Source organism: Dipodomys spectabilis, unplaced genomic scaffold (genome assembly GCF_019054845.1).
Source record: "Dipodomys spectabilis isolate Male_0828 unplaced genomic scaffold, ASM1905484v1 ptg000178l, whole genome shotgun sequence".
NCBI classification, from domain to species: domain Eukaryota; kingdom Metazoa; phylum Chordata; class Mammalia; order Rodentia; family Heteromyidae; genus Dipodomys; species Dipodomys spectabilis.
This window is the reverse complement of record NW_024870855.1, coordinates 13,410,480-13,434,082: the sequence shown is the minus strand read 5'-3', so window position 1 is coordinate 13,434,082 and position 23,603 is coordinate 13,410,480. Positions and strand designations below refer to the sequence as shown.

At 49.4% G+C, this 23,603-nt stretch overlaps 1 protein-coding gene across 1 annotated transcript in view; it reads left to right on the top strand.

Moving 5' to 3' along the window:
* Mindy4 (MINDY lysine 48 deubiquitinase 4) overlaps positions 1 to 23,603 on the top strand; it is a 91,512-nt gene that overhangs the window by 44,637 nt on the left and 23,272 nt on the right. The window contains exons 6-12 of the mRNA XM_042695057.1: positions 786 to 841; positions 4,159 to 4,265; positions 6,868 to 6,984; positions 7,665 to 7,753; positions 17,235 to 17,336; positions 18,923 to 18,986; positions 20,036 to 20,101. Coding sequence (XP_042550991.1) covers positions 786 to 841; positions 4,159 to 4,265; positions 6,868 to 6,984; positions 7,665 to 7,753; positions 17,235 to 17,336; positions 18,923 to 18,986; positions 20,036 to 20,101 — 601 coding nt within the window. The remainder of the gene's footprint in view (positions 1 to 785; positions 842 to 4,158; positions 4,266 to 6,867; positions 6,985 to 7,664; positions 7,754 to 17,234; positions 17,337 to 18,922; positions 18,987 to 20,035; positions 20,102 to 23,603) is intronic.

Below are 23,603 nucleotides of genomic sequence, written 5' to 3'. Positions count from 1 at the left end.
AAGCCGGCTCAATGGGGTGCACCCTGCAAGACTACGATTGTTACTTCGGTCATATTTCATCCTGCAAGGATGTTGGAGGGAAACATATTTCAATGCCACCTTCAAAAGAGCTGTCATTTTGAACATAGTAAATGAGTATTTAGAGAGTGATATAATGTTGTTATTTTGAATACATTCTTTTAAAAAATGGTTTTCCTTTAGTTTGGATTGATGTATGCTGGAAGCAAACTCTTAAGGGGAGCTTCCACACAGGTGGATCATTATAAGATGCTCTGTGCACATACCTGCGTTTACAAATCAGAATCACAGAATCTCTTTCTCAGGTAACAAAAAGTTGTGGCCTAAGTTCTAAGTCTCTATAAATGGCCACGGGTGACTTTACAAGAAACTCAGAGAAACAAACTAACAGAGAACTCAGAAACGAGATGGAAGCATTCTATGTAATGATTCTGAAGATTATCTCTCTGTGTGAGACACAGACATCAGTGAAACATGTTGACATTTGGTGCTTGGCAAGTGTAAACCACAGGGTCTTCCAACCTCAATTAATAGGAGTGCATGTGATAGTAGAGCCCCTACAGACACTTCGAAGGCCGTTTGATGTCACCCCATGTGGAGCCTGTGGCTAAGAGAGGTGAGCTGTTGAGTCACACACTGTGGCAAGGCTGGCACTGGAAAGAACTCCTCAGCTCCTGACCCTTTCTCAGCTCTTCCTACCTTCCTAGGCTATTAGGTTTCTTTGCCATTCTCCTCTGGTACACTGACATTTTATTTTATTTTTCCAGGAATAATCGATTGGTATCTGACAAAGTGGATGATGAGCTGGGTGCCCTTCGGCTTGGTAGGTGTGAGTCCTCGGAGACTGGTTGGGCTTCCTCCTGGCTGGGGAGTATGCTTTTCTTCTACCTGATCTCAGGAAGCAGGGACAGGCCCCTGTCCTGTTGATGTCTTCTCTATGCTTGTCTTGCTGTCTTAGACAAATCCTTGGAGAAGGATTGATAATTTATGGTATCCTCTCAGAGGATCCCTTTCTCCATTTGGAGTTCCTCCCAGGACCATTTAGACCCTATGAAGATTTCCAGAGACAGTTGTAGACCATGGTATTAGCTTAGCTCTGCTTAGGGAGGCCTGACCTTTAAAAAAGTTTCTAAGTGTCTGGTTGAGGTATAAGATACACAGTGAAATAAGTGTGCAAGGTGAATTTACCTTCCACGTTCATAAATTGAAAGCCATTGTATAAGTACTTTCTAAGACAAAGATACAGAACCTATCTTTCTGCTCTGGTTTTAGAGCAGTTTTCTGTCTGCACACAGTTCTCTGTTCTTGGAAAAAGAAAGTCAGAACCAAGGGTGGCAGCCAAGGGATATGTGTGCGATGGGAGACTTGAGGGCTCTGAGTATTTGCTTCTCTGGAAGCCAGCCACTACCTGTTGGGCCTTCCCAGCATACAAGCATTCTCAGTTTTTCTTCCTGCTTTAAGCATTCCTTTCAAGCAGCAGGAAGAGAGTGTGCCCCCTCAAGTAAGCGTATAGTCTCTGTGAGTGAGATGATCTCGTCTGCTTTGATCAGTATGAAAGCCGGCAGCCCTGCACAGGGAGGCAGGGCTTATTTATAATGCTTAACTAACTTCAGAGATCCAAGAGCTTCAGTCTAAATCCCCAGAAACGATGGTGGGGGCCATCAGCCTTGCCCAGGAAGGGCAGGTTTCTGTACAAGGCAATGCCGAGTGAAGGATGGAGCCAGGAAGCCCTGGCATCTAAGGCCTTCTGGGAGGCACTATGCTTGAAGATTTTCCAAGGAAAGGCACTTGTTTGGACACAAAGCAAAGCAGTTCCCGGCCTTTGGAACAAGAGCGCTTCTCTTGGAAGGAAGGCTTTTAGCCATTCTCAGAAGCTAGCTGTTTGAAGTGCATCTGCACATTTTCTGGAAGAAAGCAGACCCCTCCAGGCTAGCACAGCTAGTGGTTTAGGAAAGGATAAGGAGATGGAGGAGAAGAGACTATGGGACCCACTCACCAAGATAGTCAATTGGAGAGAAAAAAGAGTCTCGTGGGGAGAGATACAATGGCAGCTCAGAAATAAGGCATAAAATTTGGTGACACAACATTTCTTGCTTTCTCTGATCCCACCTGAAGTGAAATGCAATCACTGTGCAAGTTTTTCCTCCAAAGGCTATGTAAAATGCAATGGGACACAAATTCCTTGCTTCTTTCCAACCAGACATTCATGTGAGGGCCTTAAAAATAGCATTCTCAACCACTGGCATCAATGACAGTTTTGTCTGCTTGGCTAACATATTCTGGAGCAATGTATTTTTCCCTTGCATGAAGGCCTCTTCACCACATCTGAGCCCAAGGCTTGCTCTGTGGTCTAGAACTAGCTCCCTGCATGCAGCCAGGTCTTCCTTGTAGAAATCAACCTCTCTTGGCTGCTTGCTTCACGGAGTTCCTCATGTCTGTGTGTCATAGACTTCAGCCTCCCTCCCTGACCCACTTCATGGGCTGGGCAAAGCATGTCACAGACCCTGTTCCTCCTGACAACATCGGACTAAACAGAAGACTCAAATAGGCTGAAATACTGCCTCCCTATGCTTCCAGAGACAGTCTGTCCGCAAACAGTATAAGTAGCTCCTCAGGCCTGTTGGCATCACTTAGGGAGCTCTGCCCCATTGTCTGGGGCCTTAGATACATTTCTTCTTCCAGCCCAAACTCTCAGTGTGGACCTTTGCAAACCAGATGTCAGACATCCTCATTTCTGTTTAGCTTCCTCTAGCTCACATCAAAGAGCAGTGTGTGTGTGTGTGTGTGTGTGTGTGTGTGTGTGTGTGTGTGTGTGTGTGTGTGTGTGTGTGTGTGTGTGTGTGTGTGTGTGTGTGTCTGTTCCTACACGAAGTGTAGTGTTGTTTAGTGCACATGCATTTTTTGCTCAGTATTCTGTTAAAATAGCTCAGTTGACTTCTTACTCTCTGCCTGTGCCATGTTTTCAAGCTCCATTCATGTCACTAGGTGGACATCTGAACTCTATATTTTAGGTTATTTTTTGTAAAGGCATGGCTACAGTAGCATTTTTTGAAGTGTTTAGGAAATGCTCTCATTTAAATTCAACTTACTTATATTCCAGACATTTTTTCCCTCTTTTTTTTACAAAGGCAGAATCTACTCCTCATTCACTGAACTGGGCCTTAGGAGTTTGCCTACGCTGTGGCTGACTCCCGCAGAGAGAAAGTGAGGTGGTAGAATAAGACACAAGCGGTGTCCTGGGGATGTTGGCCCTGCCCCTTTGCCTTGCTCTGGCTCTGGCATCTGCTGGGCTTGGCTTTATCAGCATGATGGCTGGATGTTCTTTTCCCTCAGGTCCTTCACCCATGCACTCTAGGAGATTCAGTGGCAGAAGTTGGAAGGGTAAGCAGGGACCTGAGCCAGTTGAGAAGTTGAAGGTGGTGTTTCAGAGGACTCTAGGACTGATAGAGGACCCATCCAGTCTATGGCTTTGCATTATTTCTAGCTGTAGGTCCAGGGGTGGGCAGAGTAACTATAGATGACTTGTAGTCAGCCCGAGGTGTATCATGCCTGTGTCACCTGACAGTTTCACCTGACAGTGGTAGTTGTACTGCTGTGGAGGTCCATGACAGAATCCAAGGCATCAGTAAATATCAGTCACAGTACTGAGAAATGGTTATGAGAAATGAAACTTGGGGGTTTGGGGTGTGGCTCAGTTGGTAGAAGGTTAGCCAGTAGGTGAAATTGGAAAGTATTGAGTTCAAGTCCCAGTCTGGGACCTAAATAAATAGAAGAAAAATGAACCTGTTCTCAGGGTGACAGAACTGTGCATCCTGCCTGTTGACCTTCTGTGAGGAACTGCTCCATGGCTTACATCTGGGGGTGTGGTTTACTCCAAATGTGGCATTTTCTAGTGGACCAGCCATGATCATTCCTGGGGCACGATGAGGGGAGGGGTTATGGTAAGGAGCAAGATCTCTCTTGACCTGCAAATTTCTTTCCTTCTGGTGGAGCCCTAGTTGCTGCAGAGCAGGGACTGGGGTAGTGTAGAAGTACCTGCCCCTCATCCAAACCTTTTCCAACTTGGTGTTCATTGTGTTAATGACTTCCTGGTCTATTCTCTGCAAGTCATCCAGTAATCCTCTTGTTTTTGTTTTTCAGAGGACATAGAGGATGAATTGGTGAGGGAAGAAATCATTCTGTCTCCTAGCCCATCAGTGCTCAGATTACAAATAGCATCAGAGCCAATTGACCTTGCACTGGCAAAGGTAAGTACAGCTCAGAAATGTAAGGAGAATGCTGTGTTAAATACATCTCAATGTGGATAAGGTCACTGTGATATTTTTGGTTCAGTATTTCTCATTGTAATCTCTTAGTCACTATAGAAATTGAGATCTGAGTGTGACTTAGAAAAAAACCTGAACTGAGGGTCAGGAAACTGTTTGAGTTCTGGCTGCTCCCTTTCCCTCTCCAGGACAAAGGGTATTCTTCCTCACCCAGATATTGCAGAGCATCCTCAGCACAGCACTAATGGGCACTGCCAGCCTGCAGTGGGAGTGAGACAGTTGTCCCCAAGGCTTGGTCTGCTCCTCCCTGGGCTCCCAGACTGGCTTCAGCCAGCCACAGCAAGGGAATAATAGGGAGGATGCATTTTTTCACTACCATCTCTGTTTGCCCCTGTGGCCTCTTGGATGGGCCGTGGCCACAGGACACAGGAAGCAGGTTCCCAGCCATGACAGATTCCACAGCAGGGGGCCCTGGGATACTAGTAGGGTGAGTGGGGAAGGAGAGCGGCTCCTCAGGTGTCAGGCTGGCTGCTTTTTCCTCTTGGCCTGAGAATCCTGCAAGATGGAGTGTCCTTCCTGAAGTCTTCCAGCAGCCTTTCTGCCAGGACCAGGAGGAGATGGAAGCTCTGGAGACATTTCCCATAACACAAATCAAGAAGGGCAAGATTTTTCTAGAAGGTTCCTGTTTTTCCCCCCCTTCTGCCTCTAATCTGCTTCTTGCTTTTGAAGCCACAGAGGGTCAGGCACATTTAAGAGACCTCAAAGTGAGGGGTGTGTGCTCTGGCTATCTGGCATCATAGGCTGTGGCTCTTTGCAGAGAGATTGGCTCTTGGAGGTCCCAGAGACTACCAGCAAGTGTGGTGGGAGAAATCAGTGCCCACGGAGAGAAGGGGAGTGGAGGACTGGGGCTCAGAAAATTTGAGGATTCAAAGCCCAGCCTATAGAGAGGAGAAGAGAAGATAGGAGAGGAGAAGAGAAGATAGGAGAGGAGGGACAGGTCTCAGGGTATATGAGATCTTGACTACACTATGCTTGCTCCAGAGATGCTAGCCTGTGACTAGGAGACAGAGATGGAATTCATCCAGAAAACCAGAATCTGTATAGTTTCTTGGCTCTTAGGAGATGCATTTCAGATACCTGCATGATTATAGTTGTTACAAGAGGGAAACAGCCCAGATGGATGAGTTCACATACCCAATGTACCATCAGCTCACTTTTTTCTGTTTTGGCCAGTCCTGAGGCTTGAACTCAGGGCCTGGGTGCTGTCCCTTAGGTGTTTTGTTCAAGGCTAATCCTCTACCACTTGAGCCACAGGTTCTCTGGGGTTTTGGTGGTTAATTGGAGATGAGTGTCACAGACTTTGCTGCCTAGGCTGGCTTTAAACTGGAGTCTTGAGCATTCTGAGTAGTTAGCATTACAGATGTGAGCCACCTGTGCCAGAAAGCCATATGACATAGCACAGATGCTTCTGTTAAAGAGATCTCTTCATATTCAAGGAAAAGAAAGAAACAGAAGAACCTACTCAAATGTAAAGTAAGAGAGTAGGCCTGGTCTGTATGAAAGGCTCGATCTAAGCAAGTCCAGGGTAGAAGCTGTCAAGTCCACCTGGTGGTCCTGAGGCTTACTTGAGGCTTCAGCGACCCTTGGGATGTATAACCAGGACTAGGCATGCAGCCTACCATGGAGGTGCTGGTCTGAGGCCCCGTGGTGATAGTGGTGGGGGAAGTTGGTATTCCTGAGGCTTGGGGAAGGTGGGAGGTAAAAAGTCAGCTCAATATCACCTGGAAATCTGGGAAGAAAGGTGATACTGCCTTGGGAGACAGTGGGAGCCTCTCTCCCAGTTGGGAGTGTTAAGGCGGGGTCCATGGGGTCACTTGGAATGTTCATGTGGAGTTCATGGGTCACTCACAGGTGGCTTTGGAGAAGGGATTATTTTTTTTTCCCTGCAGAGAACTAGAGCGTATATTTTAGACTTTACTTTATGGTATGTGTTGCAACTATTTACCTCTGCTAGGATGTAAAAGCACCCATGAACAAAATGTAAACAAATGGACATTGCTGTATGCTAATAAAGGTAGAGGTTAGGATGCCATCAGGTACCAGAGTACTGTTTCTTAAACCTGACTGCAAAGTGAACCACTACTGATAGTGGTGTTGGGGATTCTGACTCAGTGACTAAGCCATTGCTTAACATGTGGAGGGCCCTTGGTTTGACATGTGCTAGGGAGCAGTGCAGAAAAACAACGGAATAAAACAATACAAAAACAACAACCCTACTGATACCCAGGTCTCACCCTCAGGAATTTGGATTTATTGGCCTGGCCTGTGGCCCAAGCATCAGGATTATTTTTAAGAGCTTTCAAAGACGTTGGCCCTTGTCAGTTCAGGCTGGTCTGGTCTGCAGATGTTTCAGAGGTAAGACCCTCAAGGTCAGATTTCTCTGCCCTCAAATATGAGAAGAATGGGCCTGCAAAATAGAGAAGAGACACCCTGCCAAAAAGGGCATGGTCCCATTAGAATTCCAAACAACTCCAGCGGGTTATGCCCATGAGAAAACAGTCAGTAAGACTCTTTCTTTCCACAGGAAGTCAAGACCCTTCTGTTTGGTTCTGCTTTTTGCTGTTTCAATGAAGAGTGGAAGCTTCAGAGTTTTTCCTTTAACGACAGTGACTCACTAAAATACGGCATTGTGCAGAACAAGGCAGGTGACTTTGGAGGGCTCTGAGGGCCTTCTGCCAGGCTGTTGTGCATACTGGGGCATGTCCCTTTTGTGATAAACAAGTCAAGCATCTGTGGAGCTGCCTAGGGCTGTCCCATGTCTTCTGAGGGTCTGCTTAGAATCTTCATGAGGGGTGAGAAGTGGAGATAGTGACTTCATATGGGGGTGAGGGATGGAGCCCTGTGCTCAGTCCTGTGAAGCCTACAGAGAGGAGCCCTTCAAGCCTCCTTCCTGATACTGGGAAGGAAGGGACACAGACATCTGGTAGCATCCTGAGGTGACCCGCAGCCTGGGCCAGATCAAAAGGGAAAGTGTTCTCTGTGCTCCAGAAAAATCTCCATGCCTACCCCCACACAATCAGAGGCTACAGGAGAGTGGGAGAGCTCTTCCTAGAGGAGGAGGCTTTTAGGGTTATACAATCACCACCCTTAGCCTGTGTACCCTGAAACATTTCCCTTGGGTGATGGAAAACTTGTGACACCTCCAGCTTTACTCCCATGATGAATTGCAGACTGACTTGTTATGTTTCAGGGACAGAATCCGGTGGTCCACAGAGAACCTTGTGGGTGAGGGAGCAGAGCAGTGGGACCCTGTTCTATGATCTGGGGCTGGAGGTGGCTCAGCCTGTGTGCATTCCTGGTGACATGTGTTGTCCTCTGCAGGGTGGCCCCTGTGGGGTGTTGGCTGCTGTCCAAAGCTGTGTGCTACAAAAACTCCTGTTTGAAGGAGAGAGCGGAGCCACTCGCCCTCGGTAAGTCTTCCTTTCCAAGGGTTGTCCAGAGCGGCCAGAACAAACAAGCAAGGAAATGTGCACGTTCCTTTTACTTCCTGTCTCCTGAGGTCAAGAAAGGAAAGGGTCATGCAGCAGGCCTGTTACATGGACGATGAGACAGGCGTGTGTCTGTAGGAGCCAGGAGAGCTGGTAAGCACTGCTCCAGTTGGCACACAGCTACTGCACAGCACCATGATGGAACTCACTGCTGCTGCTTTAGAAAGCACCAAGCAGCTTATTGTCCTTTCCCCACCCACATCTACCTGTTGCCCTTTGACAAAGTCCAGAGCCTCCTGCCTCTCCATTATCTCCCCTCTGCCAGCAGCCAGAACCACACATTCCAGCTGGCCCAACAGCACATAGCTTCCTCCCCTGCAGCCACGTATTTTCCATCTCTCGTTTTGTTTGTACCTGGGCACCCATGTGCATTTGCATGTGTTCAGCCTACATTCCTGGAACTCTTCTGTACAGGAACAGGGTTGCGGGGAACTAAACCATTCTTTCCTCCCCAGAGGCACACAGTGAGATTGAGGCACTGTAGAAAACACTGATTGCACATCATAGCTGGTGCCAAGGGAAGAGTGAGGAGGCTCCCGAGTGTGGCCTCCCCAAGAGGGCAGACTGCTTACCTTGGTGCTCAAGGACCCAGCGACTAGCCTGGCTCACATTGTCCTCAGAACTACACCAATTTTTTTTTTTTTGGGGGTCTGATCATGGGGCGCCTGGGCACTGTCCCTCAGCTCTTCATTTCAAGGCTAGCGTAGGTACCACTTGAGCCACAGCGCCACTTCCGGCTTTTTTCTTTTTATTTATGTGTTGCTGAGGAATCGAACCCAGGGCCTCATGCATGCAAGGCAAGCGCTGTACCACTGAGCCACCTTCCCAGCCCAAGCTACACAAATTTTGCATTTGTACTTTTCTTTTTAGTTGGAAAACAACAAAATCACCCAGACTGAGAATAAATATGAGCAGGACCCCAGAAGTACTTGTTTCTGCTCAGTAGATGCCCTTTTCCCCTTTGCAGAGTTACACTTCGAGGGTCCTAAAGGCAGTCTAGTTTTTCAGTTCCTGGGCTTTATTGAAAATAACTATTTTTTTGAAGTGAGCATTTCAGAGCCTTTAAGACTTGTGTTGTCAAGACGACGACAGAACCCATTTGTCCATCTATCTGCCCATTCATCCTATCATGTCCAAAGACCTGGAGACACTGTCCCAGAGTTTGCAGCAATCAGAAAAGGCATGTTTGCTCACCATTTTAGTTATACCCATGAGAAGGTAGCTTCTTTCATATGTTTTCCAGGTAATTTTAGCAGATAATCAATTCTTTTCTTCTTTATTCCCAAAGATGCTACTCATGTCATGACAACACATGTCATTTCCATTGCAGTCTGACCTGTCCTCATCTCTGTTCCCTTCCTGCCTGCCTGCAAGCTTGGCTCAGCAAAATGCTCTAGGAAGTTTGAATCTAATGTTTTGATTCCTTCCTTCCCCTCCCCTCCCCTCCCTCCCTCCCTCCGTCCCTCCCTTTCTTCCTTCCTTCCTTCCTTCGTTTCTTTCTTTTTTTCTTTCCTTCTTTCTTTTTGGCAATCCTGGAGCTTGAACTCAGGGCCTGAGCACTTTTTCTGAGCCTGTCTGTACTCAAGGCTAGCACTCTACCACTTGAGCCACAGTTCTACTTCTGGCTTTTTCTGTTTATGTGGTACTGAGGAATGGAACCCAGGGCTTCATGCATGCTAGGCAAGCACTCTACCACTAAGCCATATTCCCAGCCCAGTGTTTTGATTTTCTAATGAGGCCAAAATGGGTCTCTGTGCCCAGGATTCTCCCCTTGCAGGATGGCATAGGGACTGAGCACTTTTTTTGTTTTTGGTCGTGGGGCTTGAACTCTGGGCCTGGATGCTGCCCCTCAGCTCTTTAGCTCAAGGTGAGCGCTCTACCACTTGAGCCACAGTGCCACTTCTGGCTTTTTCTGCTTATGTTGTGCTGAGGTATCAAACCCAGGGCCTCATGCATGCAAGGCAAGCGCTCTACCACTGAGCCACCTTCCCAGTCCTGGGACTGAGCAATGTGTACTCAGCAAGATGATAGGGCTGATATAAACAGGTAACCTTCTTGTCCTTGCTCCTAAGATTGAATAAGAGAGCCAGGTAAGTGGGCAGGTGATGACAGGGGACATGTGGGCTGCTGAGGGTTCAACTTACCTTCCTACAGGGGAAGTTCTGGTCCTACCTGCAGGGGGAACCACGCCCCTGGACCTCTTCATACACACTCATACACTCTTGTTCCCCCTCAGTTTTTCCCTCTTGATAAGGCCCACAGGCCTATGTGCTCAGATGCAATGCCCATTGGCCCCTTTCATTGCTCATCTTTGTTTTTGGTTGGTGGTGGGGTTTGAACTTGGGGCCTGGGCGCTGCCCCTCAGCTCAAGGCGAACATTCTACCACTTGAGCCACAGCACCACTTCCAGTTTTCTGGTGGTTTTTTATTGGAGATAAGAGTCTCACAGACTTTCCTGCCCAGGCTGGTTTTGAACTGCGATCCTCAGATCTCAGCCTCCTCTGAGTTGCTAGGATTACAGGCGTGAGCCACTGGTGTCCAGCTTCATTGTGCATCTTTATGCAGGCTTTCCCAGGTCTCCTACTTCTAAGGTTTCCATCTCTGATTGGTGCTCTTGTTTGTCAGAGTAGCTACTGGTCCATGCTTGCCTTAGTTCTCTGGAGTCTGAGAACTGGAGTTTCTTAGTCTATGCTTGCCTTGCTTCTCCTTACAGAACACAGACACTGTGAGAATAGGACTTTCTTGGTCCATGCTTGCCTCACTTCTGACAGAACACAAACCCTGTGAGAATAGGAGTTTCTTTGTGCTTGCCTCGCTTCTTCAGACCCTGTGAGAACTGGAATTTTTTGGGCTGCCTCTTCCACAAAGGATTTTGGGATTTTTGTTGAATGAGCGAATCAAGAAATGAATGAATTGTGTGGACTAATAGGGAGGGGAGGCAGTAAAGTGAACAAGATCTTCAAAGTCTCCAGGGAAGGGGGAAGAGCCAAGCTTTGCTTGGGGTCAGGGGGTCAGTGTAGTATTTGGAGGGGCAGGGGTTGGGTGGGGTCTGGCTGCTGAGAGGGCTGCTGGGCTGTTGGGACCACCCGCTGTTAGAGCAAGCCTTGACTCTGGCCCATGTGAAAGATGTCTCATGACTCATTTCAGCCTGAAGCCTTTTCTGAGTTGCTTTTGAAATTCAGCTTTGGACTTTTAGGGGAAGCTGGATGGCTTCTCATCCACAGGATGTGGGGCTTAAGTTGGTTCCTGCCTAAGACACAAGCCTGACTTGCTTGCTTGTGGCCCACCACCCAAGCCCAGTAAGGGTTGTAAGAGCTTTCCCATCCCTGCCATGTCTTTTAGGGGGTATAGCGAGGGGACTAAGACTTGTGTTGGAAGGCAGAGGTCTCTCCAGGTTGAGTAGAAGGAACTTCTTCCCTAGTTGTAAGAGCTGTGTTCTCTCCCATTGCTGTCTTGCTGGGTGCTTGCCACAAAAACAAGCACTGACAAGGCCTACTGGGCACCTGCTATACATCAGGTCCACCATAGCTCCGTGGTCAGTGGTGTAGAAACCAAGATGCCAGAGCTGCTGCATTTGTGCTTGGAGGCCTCTAGGCTGAGCTGGCTGTGGCCTAGGCATGCATAGGTGAAGAGGATAGAATGCTGCTGGGTTACCTGATATGTGAAAGTTGTGTCTTGTGGGGATTTTGTTCTTTGTGGGAGTTTTGTTATTGTGGAGGTTATTATATGTGGGGATTATATTGTGGAGGGGTCTATTGCATGTGTGTTATTGTGTAGGGTAACTTTATAAAGGTATTGTTGTATAGAGATTTATGTTTTGTGTGGATTTTGTGTGCTGTGTGGAGTTGTGTTGTTTTGTGGGGTTGCATAGTGTGTAGGTTGTGCCATGTTTGAGTTATTGTATGTAGGGAATGTTATATTGGGGTTGTGTTGTATTAGGGTGTGTTACTTTGTCTTTATGAGTTGTATTATGTGTATGTTGTGTTGTGGGATTGTGTATGTGGGGGATTGTAAAGTTGTGAAGAGATTGTTTTGTGTAAAAGGGTAGTGTGTGGATTTGTATTGTGTGAGTTGTGTTGTGGAAGTTGGTGTATGTTGGGTAAGGTTTGCTGTGTATGGGTTTTGTTGTGTAAGGATGTATTATGTTGTGTGGAATTGTGTTGTGTGGAGGTTGAGTTATGTGTGGGTGTGTTGTGTGGGGGAAGTGTATGTAGAGAGTGTTACGTAGAGGTTGTGTTGTATGTGGTTGTATTGCGGGGGTTGTATATAGGATTTTGTTGTATAGAGTGGTGTCATATATGGGTTGTGTTTGTGTTGTGTGGTTTATGTTTTGAGGTGGTCCTGTATGGTTGTATTGGATGTGTTGTAGGAAGGAGCTGGCTTGGTGGGCCACTGCCTTGGCTTTAGTGGGCCAAGTGGTCTTCTGAAATGAGGCCTAGTTGGACACTGGATGTAGAAACAGGGCCTGGACAGATATCAGATGTAGAGAAGGGGCCTGGATGGACACCGGATGTGGAAGGTGGTCTCCCCTCCACCAGAGCCCTGTGCTCTGGGTGCTGCTGTAGTCCTTCTACCTCTCACCTCTGCTGTTTTCAGGCCACTCACATGATGCTCTGCCACACAGCCAGGGCCTGAGAGGATAGGCTTGTACCCAGGAAGAGGTTTGAGAGGTTGGCTCAGCTGCCAGCTTTCTGACAAAGTCTAGAGGAGTCAGGAAGAGGTGGCAGAGAGCAGCTGAGGAAATCTAGAGACCATCTTTCTTATATGGTCAGAACTTTCCCCTAGTAACCTTAAAATTAGAAAGTACAAATAGCCGCTGAAAAGCAAAGGCTTGTGCCAGTGAGCAGGACCATTGAACTTTTCCACTGTGGTATAGAGGAAGAAACTGAGGCTCAGAGAGGGAGAAGTGCTAGCTCAGAATTAGACCAGGACCATGGTAGAACTGAGATTGGTGAGTGGCACTCACGTGGTGGAGAGTGCTGCTGTGCCTCAGAAGCAGTGCGGGGCCAGAGTAGGCAGGAGGGCTGAGAGCTGAGTTTGGAAGAGCTGATTGTTGGCTCCTTCCAGGCTCTGTTTTTGAAGCACAGATGGTAAGAGTGGACATAGGAGCCCTCACTTTTCTGGGTGATGTTAATGGCTGAATCTGGGCCTCAGTCAGCTTCCACTGACTGCAGTTACCACCTTTACAGAGGTTGACAGTTCACAGTATTCCTGCTCAGGAACAGTGTTCCTGTGTGCCAGGCTGGCTTGAGGGATCATGTTCCCTTTTGACTAAAATCCCAGGATATCAGAAATGGTCCAGCTTTAGAGAAAGAAGGGTGGGCAGGCAGGCTTCTCTGTTGTCTCTGGAAACATCAGGATGCTTTGCCAGATAAAGAAGGTGCAAATATTACACACCTGAAACTGATGACTTACAGAGCCCTGTCCTTTGCTTCCTGTTTGATTCTGCAGATTGGTGACAGGAATATGGTTGTGAGAGGATTGTAGAGGGGGATGGCATCCTCGGGGGAAGCTATGCAGAAATAAAGGCTACTTGGCAGGGCTGGTGTTTTTTCCTAGTGACTGTCTGGCCTCATTAAACCTCAGCCCATCAGGCTAGCAGTCGGCCTCCCACCCTCTCCTTAGTCAGCTACACAGAACCAGGCAGCAGGACTGGGGTTTTTCCACTGGAGAAAGAGAGACAAGACTCACTCCATTCTCTACCTACCTGCCCTCCCATCCCACAAGAATCTAGACCAAGGAGGGGTCTTGGAGGGCCGGTGTGAATGGGAGATTCAGTGATGCCACCCTGTGAGTCCTCCTCCCTTCTGAAATCCTAGAGATCGAGACCAAGAGGAGGAGGGGCACTTTGCCTAGATCACTCTGGATTTGGGAGCAGAACAAGGCTTGGAGCCCAGGTCCTGAAGCCCCAGGCCACTGTCCTCCTGCTCCTCCCTCCAGAGACTCAACCCAGACAGCAGGCAAGCAGAGTGGAGAGGGCCATGGCCTATCCATACCTACCAGCTTTCTCAGAACTTTTATAGACTCATGGGCATGTCCAAGTGGATGCCAGGCAGTGTTGAGGCCCTTAGGGTAGAAATATCTCTGTTCTTAAACACTTGGGCAAGTGTATTATGAATAATTTCCCCATCTACCTCTCCCTAGACAAATGCTTTCACCCTGCCCTTCTGAGAGGAACTGGACTCTTGAAGACACTTCTGGTGAAAGAGCCTGGCCAGGTGCCAGATTCCTGGTAGGAATGTGGTAGTCATGTGTCTGAGTTGCTGAGGGTTGCACAAGGGTTGCCTCTGAGTGAAGATCGTGTCCAGGTGATGTAGGCAGACACAAGTGACTCCTTCCTGTGTCGTTCCTTCAGGGCAAGCACTCAGGCACATACATTCAGTCTGACAACTTCAGGCAGGCTAAATGCCAGAACATAAGGGTGAAGTATGTTGGAGGAATGAAGGCCAGGTAGGAGTTGGGAGTGTGATGCCTGAGAACTAGGAGAAACCCTGGGGCTCCTGACTGTCTAGATACTGCACTTTCCCAGCCCCACCGTGTTGTCTAGAAAACCATGTCTTAAATTGCCATGGCCCAGATGGAGAAGGCTGGAGGGCAGCAGGGAAGGCTGCAGAAGCTATGGAACAGATAGACAGAACAAGGACTTTGTAGACATAGGCAGGTTCAGAGGATCATAGACAGAACCTATAGAGTTGAAGATGGCTTGTACCAGGAGCAACATCTCTTGGTTGTATTACATGGTGCTAGCGAGACAAGTCTAAGATCAAAGGGACATTCGTTCTCAAGACCAAATACCTGAGAATAGAGCTCAGAGGTAGACTGCATGTCTAGTGTACACAAGGCCTTGGCTTCGGTCATCAGCACAGAATGAAACAAAACCAAGATCTTAGGACATTGGGTATACTATGTAGTGGGAGGCAGCCTGCCCTGGTGAGCCAGTGCCCTCTAGGACCAGGCTCAGGAAGGTGGGTTTGAGACTCAGGATGTGCAATTAGCAGGATGCAGCAGACCTTGGGGGAGAGTAGGGAATGGCACCAGAGCTGTGCAGACACAATGGAGTCCATACTTTGGGTTCTGAATCCAGAGATAAATGTCCAGGCCTCTTTCCTCTGCCTGACAAGTTCTGCTGTTCAGACCAGGCTTGTCCTTGATACAGCCTCTCCTGAAACCGAGAGCAGTGTTTTCTCAGTGTTCTTTTCTAGTTAGTTGTGACCTGGACCAGTGCTCTGGCAACTTGGGCTCTGCTTCGATGACACTGAGGTTACCATTTCCTGCAAGGAGCATCATAGGCTTCTGAGCCTGGAACAGCAGCAGGTGGTGGCTGCATTCTGTTCCTGTGCACTGAATGTGTGCTGCATTCCTATGTCCTGAGTGCCTGCTGCTTGGTTATGTTCTTGTGTGTAGAGTGCTTGCTGCTAGTTTGTGTCTCTGCACACCAAGAGCTTACTGCTGTGCTATGCCCCTGCATGTTATTTGCCACTGGGTTATGTTCCTGTGTGCTGAGTTTTGCTGCTGGGACATGTTCCTGCCTACTGCATGATGCTTGGTTTTGTTCCTGTACACTGAGTACCTGTAGGGCTATGTTCCTGGTACTGTCTGCTACAAGGTTATTTTCTCACATACTGAGTGCCTTATGCAGGGTTATCTTCCCATCCTGAGTACCTGCTGGTACTGAGTGTTAGCTGTTGGGTTATATTCCTGTGTACTGAATGCTTGCTGCTGGGTTATATTCCTGTGTACTGAATGCTTGCTGCTGGGTTATATTCCTGTGTACTGAAAGCTTGCTTCTGGGTTATATCCCTGTGTAATGAGTGCTTGCTGCTGAGTTATTCTCCGAAGTGTTTGCTTTTGGGTTTTTTCCCTGCTAGGCTCATTGAAGCTGCAGGACCAGTGGCAGCCCCCTGCTCTGCGGCTCAGCCCGGGTATGGGGATGGGGGAGCTGAGGTTGTCACAGTCGTGATAGGAACAAGCACCAGGTCCCTGGCAGGTGCCGGCTGCTTAAGGTGCCAGTGCTCTGAGCAGCGGCATGTCCAGCAGGTGCCATCTGTGTAAGGTTCCAGTGCTGTGAGCCATGGCTCATCAGGCCAGTTTTTTCATGGGAAGAATGAGAGGCTGCTGTGTCCTGTCACTCTCATTTTTAAAGTGAAGGCCCACAACATCCTGCCTGCAGGTCCCTGGCCCTGCATCCTGGCCCTGGGCAGTCATTGCCCACCATGGTGGTTTTAGCTAGTCTCTTGGTTTTCTTCTGTCCCAGGGCAAGGGACAAATTGTGGTATTCTCTGCCATCTGTACCTTAGTGTGAAGTTCAGGCATTTTGGTGACTGAGAACTTGGAACTCTCTGTTTATGTGTGCTGCTCAGTGGGGTCCCCCCCAGGCCTTTTTTCTGGTTAGGAAACTATCCACTGAAGTGGCTTCTGCAAGAACTTCAGAGCCCCGGGCAAGGCATGAAGCACAGCTCCGAGAGCCTGGAAATGCCAAATGGAAAGAAATGGCTATATTTGGCTGTTGCTCTTCCTCCTTCATTCTCCACACACCAGGAACCTCTTAGTCACATTTTTATTGCAGGAGCCTCAGCCCCTTTGGTATTGGCTGCCCATGCTGCCTGAACCTCTTTCCTAGGCTGTGCCCATCACTCTCTATTCATCCATCTCTGACCCTTCTCCCCACCACCCCATGGTGGCTTATAGTTCCCCTGACCCTCCTTACCTTCTCTGGGAAATCTGCCCGCCCTCTACCCTTCTCCTGCCTTTTTATGCCCTTCTTCCTAGGAGTCTTAGGGTCTCCTTAAGCTTGGTGAGTCAGAGGCTAGCTGGATCTCCACCCTGACTGTCGCACAGCTTTACTCTCCATAGTTCAGTTACAGCCATAGTGTCATTCTTGATAGTGTCCTCCCCTCACCCCAACCCCTTGTTTAAGAATCGGCCTTTTAGGCTTGGCACATGGTCTCCTTGGAACCGTGGCCTCATCTCCTGTTGTATGCAAGTGTGGAGCATTTGTTGGTCTCTAGGGCTAGGGAGTCGGGATGGCCAAAGCTGGGGCAGGGAAGTGCCTCACATCTGCCTGAAGTGGCAGCTGTTCCAGGGCATGCCTAGTGGCTCTCCTGGCCTCTGTCAGCACATGGCCCTTTCTGAGCATACTTCTGGCCCTGCCAAGCCCCTGGGGCCCCTTGGCTCCAGTGGGCTGTTTCCTGAGCCTTCATCTCCTCTAGCTGCTTTACCCTTGGTCCATCTGAAGGCTGTTCCCTTGGTCCAGGTCTGCAGAGGACCTTCATCATAAGGCCAGGCTCCACTTGGAGTCCCTGGGCTACAAGTGACCTCAGGGAGAGGGGAGCCCTTGGAAGTGCAAGAGCTGTGTCTAGGCTCTTGCCTGGGAGCATAAGCACATTCCATTTCTTGTCTTCAGGCTGCTGCAGCCTTCAGATGCCCAGAGGACACGCTGCCTCACCCTGGCCATCGCAGACATCCTGTGGCGGGCTGGGGGCCACCAGCGAGCCGTGGTCACATTGTGAGTAGATTCAAGGGCTGCCCAGTTTATGCTGGTACAGCTATAGGCCACCCTGCTGTGGGCACCCCAGCCTCAGTGGGAGGACTATATGCTGGGCATCCTGCCTTGCGTAAGGGACCAGGGAAGCCCCCCTGACTCTTCTCTGAGGAAGCCAGTGAACTCCACAGCTGGTTGCCCTGTGTATGTTCCCAATCCCTAGGCCCTGGAAAACACCCCTCAGCGTGGCCCTATTTGTGTCACCATTCCCAGTCCCTGGTGAGGGACACACTGGAGCCCCCTCACATCTTGTTTCCTGGAGGAAGAGTCTGAAATGGAACCCAGGCCTGGACTCATGGGCCCTGATTCTGTCCTGACCCTGTCCTGTCCTCCACAGTCTGCAGGGATGAGCTTGCTGTCCTTTGGCCTAGCTTCTCAGAGTATACAAGTCACTTTGTCCCAGCTAGGAAGCTAAGCTTTCATAGAGGAGGTACCTTGGGATCCACGGACCACGTACTGGTTTAGGGACTTAAGAGAAGGGACTCCCAGAGACAGACTCTCAGAGCTGTAGTTGACTAGCCCTGTGACCTTGGGCATGTGCCAAGATCTACCTCTATGCCTCATCTGTTTACTTGTTAGAAGAGGATTATAGCCATGAGTATTTTATCGGATGGTTGTGAGAACTAAGTAAGTCAGTATAAATAAATGATACATGTAATATATATAATGTTATTAGGTTGAGTCCTTTGTCAGTATAGATGAATGATAAATAATAAATGTGGAGTTCCTAGGGCAGTGCATTATCACTGTGACTGCCACAGTCATTCCTGTGGTTACTGCTATCTGTCTGTGCAGTCTCTCCTATTGTAACTGCTTACCTGTCTGCACAGTCTCTCCTGTTGTTACTACTATCTGTCTACACAGTCACTCCTGTTGTTACTGCTTACCTGTCTCCAGTGCTCAGGCCCAGGTAGCTTGTGACCCTTGACCCTGAAGAGGGATGTGACAGCACTCAGGGAAGAAAGAGTAGGGCTAGATTTCTCCCTGTTGTAGAGATTAAGAAACAGAAGCACAGAGAAGGGAAGGTAGCAGGCCTCACAGCTGCTGCTGGCACATAGCCCCATACTCAAATCCTGTGCTGAGTTGGTGCTGGTCACCCAGTTGTGGTTGCTTGATGGTCCCAGTGGGGAGGCATTAGAGAGACCAGGGCACAATTTCCTACCCAGGGACAGCAGTGGGACAGCTGCCGCCCTAGTGTTCGTGTTGTGAGTGCCAGGCAGACTTCCTCCTGGCAGGCATAGGCTTGCATACTTACTCCAAGCTCACCCTCTGTCTCTTTTTCCACTCATTTTTTTTCTTTTCCTGCTGGCGATTTCTCTGGGCCAGGCTAGTGGGTAAGTTCAAAGCAGGGAAAAGGAGAAGTCTGGCCAGTTCCTTCCATGGGAGCCACCTTCTCATTTGTCCTTGCATAATTACACAGCCAGACACAGCCACAGTGGCCTCCCAGGCTGAAAGCTGGGTAGACTGTAGGCCTGGCAGGCAGGAAACTTTGCAAGTGGGAGGCTGGTGTTCCTCTTAACCAGGACTTACACACCTCTTTTCCTTTTTAGGGCTTCAGGAACACAGCAGTTCAGTCCAATGGGGAAATACAAAGCAGATGGAGTCTTAGAAACAGTACGGCTTTCTGGAAATTATCACTCAACTTTTGGCTTTGTTTGGGGACTGTCTTTCCTGTCCAGCTGGGGCTGGACAGGCCTCCATCCAGTGCAGCCCAGGCTGCACAGACTCCTGTGAGGGATTGGGGTGGGCAAAGGTAGTAAGCTGTGAGGATGGACTCCAGCTATGTCCCCACAGCCTCAGTGGCCCCCAGGGTGCCCCCCTCTGACCCCACAGCTGCACATAGTACATCAGCTGGGCCTGGCCTTCTCACTGTCTTCCTACGGCTTGAGCATCTTTAGGGTTCTTCCAGGATGGTGGGGTAGATGGCTCTGGGAGGAGAGGAAGTTAGGAGTGGGGAAGAGCAGGGAGTGAGGAGCGCCAGCCACAGGGCTAGATCCAAGTGGAGCAAGGGGAAGAGAGAACACGCTTGTCTTTCTGTTTTGTAAACATCAGCACAATGAAAAATCTTTTTTTTTAACTGTATTTTTTTTTTTTTTGTCTTTTCTTTTTTGGTACTGGGGATCAAACCCAGGACCTCGCACTTGCTAGACAAGCGCTTTGCCACTGAGCTACATCCCAGCCCACAATGAAAAATCTTAAAACTTGCCACCTCTTTACTGAGAATTTTTGTTTTAACCAGTTGGTTTCATTTGACCTTGCTGGGACATAGGTAGCCCTGGGCCCTCATGCAGGGCTCCACTTTGTTGGATATTTTCTTTTCCTTGACCTGCTGGAGCAGGCCATGGGGGGGGGGGGGGTGGTAGGAGGGCTACAGCTTCTGTTTCTCCTGGATTCAGGACCAGCCCAGGTTCTCCTGGCCCTGTTTCCCTGTCTCAGGAAGGTCCTGTGCCTTAGTCTCAACATATGGGAATCCTGGGGACTCCAAGGGAAGTCAGGGCTGCTTGGGGCTGACTGGCCTGGAGTCACAGAAGCTTAGGTATGGGGATGCCAGCTCTGTAGGAAACCACTCTTCTCAGGGACTTGAGGGTTTTGCAGTGTTAATTCTAGGGCCTGAAGACAGACTCTGGATGAGGCGAACAACTCACCCTTGTATCTTCCCTCAGCTCATGCTCCATAGTTTGACCTGCTATGAAGATCTGGTGACTTTTCTTCAACACAGCATTCAGCAGGTATGAGCAACTGTTTGTTTTCATGATGTCATTAAGCCTTCTCACTTCCTTGTGGAAGGGCCTGCTGGGCCCTGATGCTGGAGCCAAAAACGATGGGGCTATGTGGGCTGGAGAAATGTGGACCAGGGTATGACATGCAGCCTCTGCAGCGCTTTGCCCGGAGCAGTCCCCCATTAGACTGTGAGAACCTGCCTGGAAAGGGAGCTGGGCCTATAAAAGGAGCAGGGCCTGGGAAGGGAATGAGACCTGGGAAAAGAGTGGGGCCTGAAAAGGGAGTCAGACCTGGGAAGGAAGCCAGGCCTGGGACCAGAACAGGGCCTGGAAAGGGAAAGAGCACAAGACAAGGCTGCAGGGCTCTTTGTCTGTCTGAGAGCAGGCCCAATTCCATATCAGATGAAGAGGTTTCCTGGGCAGGCAGTTGCCAACTGGTGCTTATGGGACCCTGTGTGGCACAACCATGTGCCAGTGTCCTGGAGAGGCCAGGCTGGCCCAGGCAGGGACCCTGCGGGGGCCCAATCTACCCAGGGAGCCCATATAGTCAACACTGGCTGAGAGACTGGCTCTAACCGGATGACATTAGGGCAGATAGATCAGTTAGAATCCTCTATGGAGGGAGTCCACAGCTTCTGGAGCCTGTCAACCTGGATTGTGTCCAGGTTATACCTCTGAGTAACTTTGCAGCCTCAGATAGCACCCTGAACCCCTCTGCACCTCAGTTTCCTCATCTGTCAGACATGGGTGGTAATAGCTGGGCCTGTTGCAGGATACCATCCAAGGGCCAGAGCACCTGGACAGAGCAGTGTCCTTGTTATTGTCCACATTTGTTGGTATTAATCATGGTCCCAGGGCCACCTTGGAAGGGCTTGTTGTAGATGTATGAAAAAAGACATTGTGGAGTACAAATGCAGCATGGGCCAAGGCCAGAAGACCCCCAACCTCCAAGACCCCCAACTACAATCCAGGAAGAGGAGACCCCGACCTCTAAGACCACTAACTACAGTTCAGGGACAGGAGATCCTGATCTCAGATACCCCCAACTACAATCCATGGAGAGGAGACCTTCATCTCTGAGGCCCCTCAATTACATTCCAGGGACAGAGATTCCAACTAAAGTCCAGGGACAGGAGACCCCAACCGCCGACATCCCCAACTGTAGTCCAGGGACCCTGATTCTAGGTATCTGTGAGTACATTCCAGGGACAGGACCCCCCAATCTCTGAGACCCCCAACTACTGACCTCACAGCCCTGATACCCACTGTTAGACCACCCCCAGCCTTCTCCTGCCTTTACTCAGTTCTCTGGCTGTGAGATCTGTTCTGTTAGGCCCAGAGAAGACAGAGGTTTGTTTTTGTATGTTTGTGTGTATGAGAGAGAGAGAGAGAGAGACAGACAGACAGACAGACAGACATGTACCTGAGCAGGGAGACTTTGCTGATACTATCCCCAGAACGTAAGAGGTCTGGCCCAGCTTAGAATGCAGCAGGCCCACTAGTACTAGATGTCCTTGGCAGAAAGAGGGCTGCCCTGGCAGCAGGAAGAGGGGTCCCCATGAAGTCATTTGACTCCAGTGCTGAGACCTCCCATACTAGTAGCCCAAGAAGCAGACCCAGAGCCTGCACATGAACCCAGATTTGGGCCTTTCTGTGTGGTATGGGGGAGAAATAGGTTGGGTGTGCCTTCTGCAGGAATCTAGGCCCTGGGCTGATGTCACCTGCTGCTTGCCTAGGCTCCTTTGGATTCTGGGAATAAGGCAGAGGGCTGAATGCCAGTTCAGTACATTCCCTGCCCTCCAGAGTAGTGAGAGACCAGGCATGAGGGCTGTGAGCTCCCGGCTGCTGCCTGGTCACAACCAGCCTTGGGAAAGTCCTGGCTCCTGTTTCCTTAACTGAAAATGGAAGAAAGCACAGTTGCCAGATCTAGTGGTGGATCTCAAGGAACCTAAATGCTGCAGGAGAGCTTTTCTGCACACAGCTCTTAGAGTTGCTGGATAAACCTGTTAAATGCAGTGTTGTGAGGCTGCATCAGCATCCCCAGGGCTGCTCTCAGCCTGATGGCCTCAGCATTTGAGTAGCCTGGATGGAGGGTGGGATGAATATGGAGCTGCCCAGCCAGAAGAGAAGTGACAAATGAGGCTCCTGTGATAGAAGAACCCCAAATGAGCACTCAGTAAGTAGGCCCTAGCTCTGTAGATTGATCACTGCCTCTGGTGAGGGGCCAGCCCTCAGTACCAGGCCTCCAGACCCACAGGTAGGGTCTCATCTGTGTGTCTGGCCAAGAGAGGAGTTTAGTGTTTGGGTGCTAGCGGCAGGCCCCTCCTTCATGTGGTTGCTACACCCCCGGCAGGCTCCTCCCTGGCCCAGCCCGTGGTGCACTGGGCCAGCCAGTCCCTGGCCCTTGTCCCTCTGGACAGTAATGCTCCCCACAGCTTAGTTTATGTTTTTGCTGGACACAACTGAGCTGTCTCAGCACTGGGCTCACCAAGTCCATTTTTATGGGTTGGCCTAAGAGGAGCTCCCCTTGCCAGGCCTGGAAATGTACACCAAGCCATCTCTTCCCAAAACAAATAGACTCCTTGCTTGCATTTCATTACCACCCACCCCCAGCAAGGTGTCTGGTGGCCCAGGTTAGCTCAGGTACCCCACACTGCCTCCCATTGGAGCCCCACGGTGGGCCCAGGTCTCTCTATGGCCACAGCTCTGTTTGGGGAGAATGGCCCCTTTTTCCCGAGTGGCACCAGACATTGTTCTGGCCCCAACTGTGGTTTCCGGCCCTGCCTTCTGCCAGGCTTGCCTCTTAAGCCGGCCTGTTGTCCTGTGGCCTCCCATGTCTTGGCAGCTAGATTTTGATGAGATAATTTTAATAGATGTTTTTAGAAGCAAGATGGAATACTGGTACCAGTCAGTTGTATTCTGATGGGTAAGGAGGCCAAACAGGGACCACTTCCCTGCCCTGTGCTGGGAGCCAGCCTGAGTGCTGGCTCATCTTGGGGTGGTCCAAGGACTGGAGTGACAGCAACAGCCCCCACCTACACAGGATCTTGGGCCCACTGTGTCATTGCCATTCTTGTGTCTTACTGTCACACAGGCAAGGCAGTGCCTTAGGGAAGATCCTCCTGGCACCAGAATTTTAGTCAGTAGGCTTTGTTATTTTATGACTGATTAATTGACTAATTAAATTACTGGATGAAATAGAGATTATATTTCAAGAAAGAGATATTTTTGTCAAAAGCTTAAGCTACAATAATTACCAAACAATACAATATTTGGTTCTGAGTTTCCTGGCAGCCAGTGCAAAAATGGAAATATGATAAATTGTATAATTTTTATTGGTTGTGGTAAAAGAAACAAGAATCTCCGCCCCCCTCAGCATTTTTAAACACATTTCATACTGATATACAGCTGTAGGACAGGTATAAGAGGTGGCAAGAAGTGACTCCTCAGGGAACATGGTCTGTCATAGCTGGTTGTGACTCCTGGATTTGCTGAACAGTTGGGCAATGCA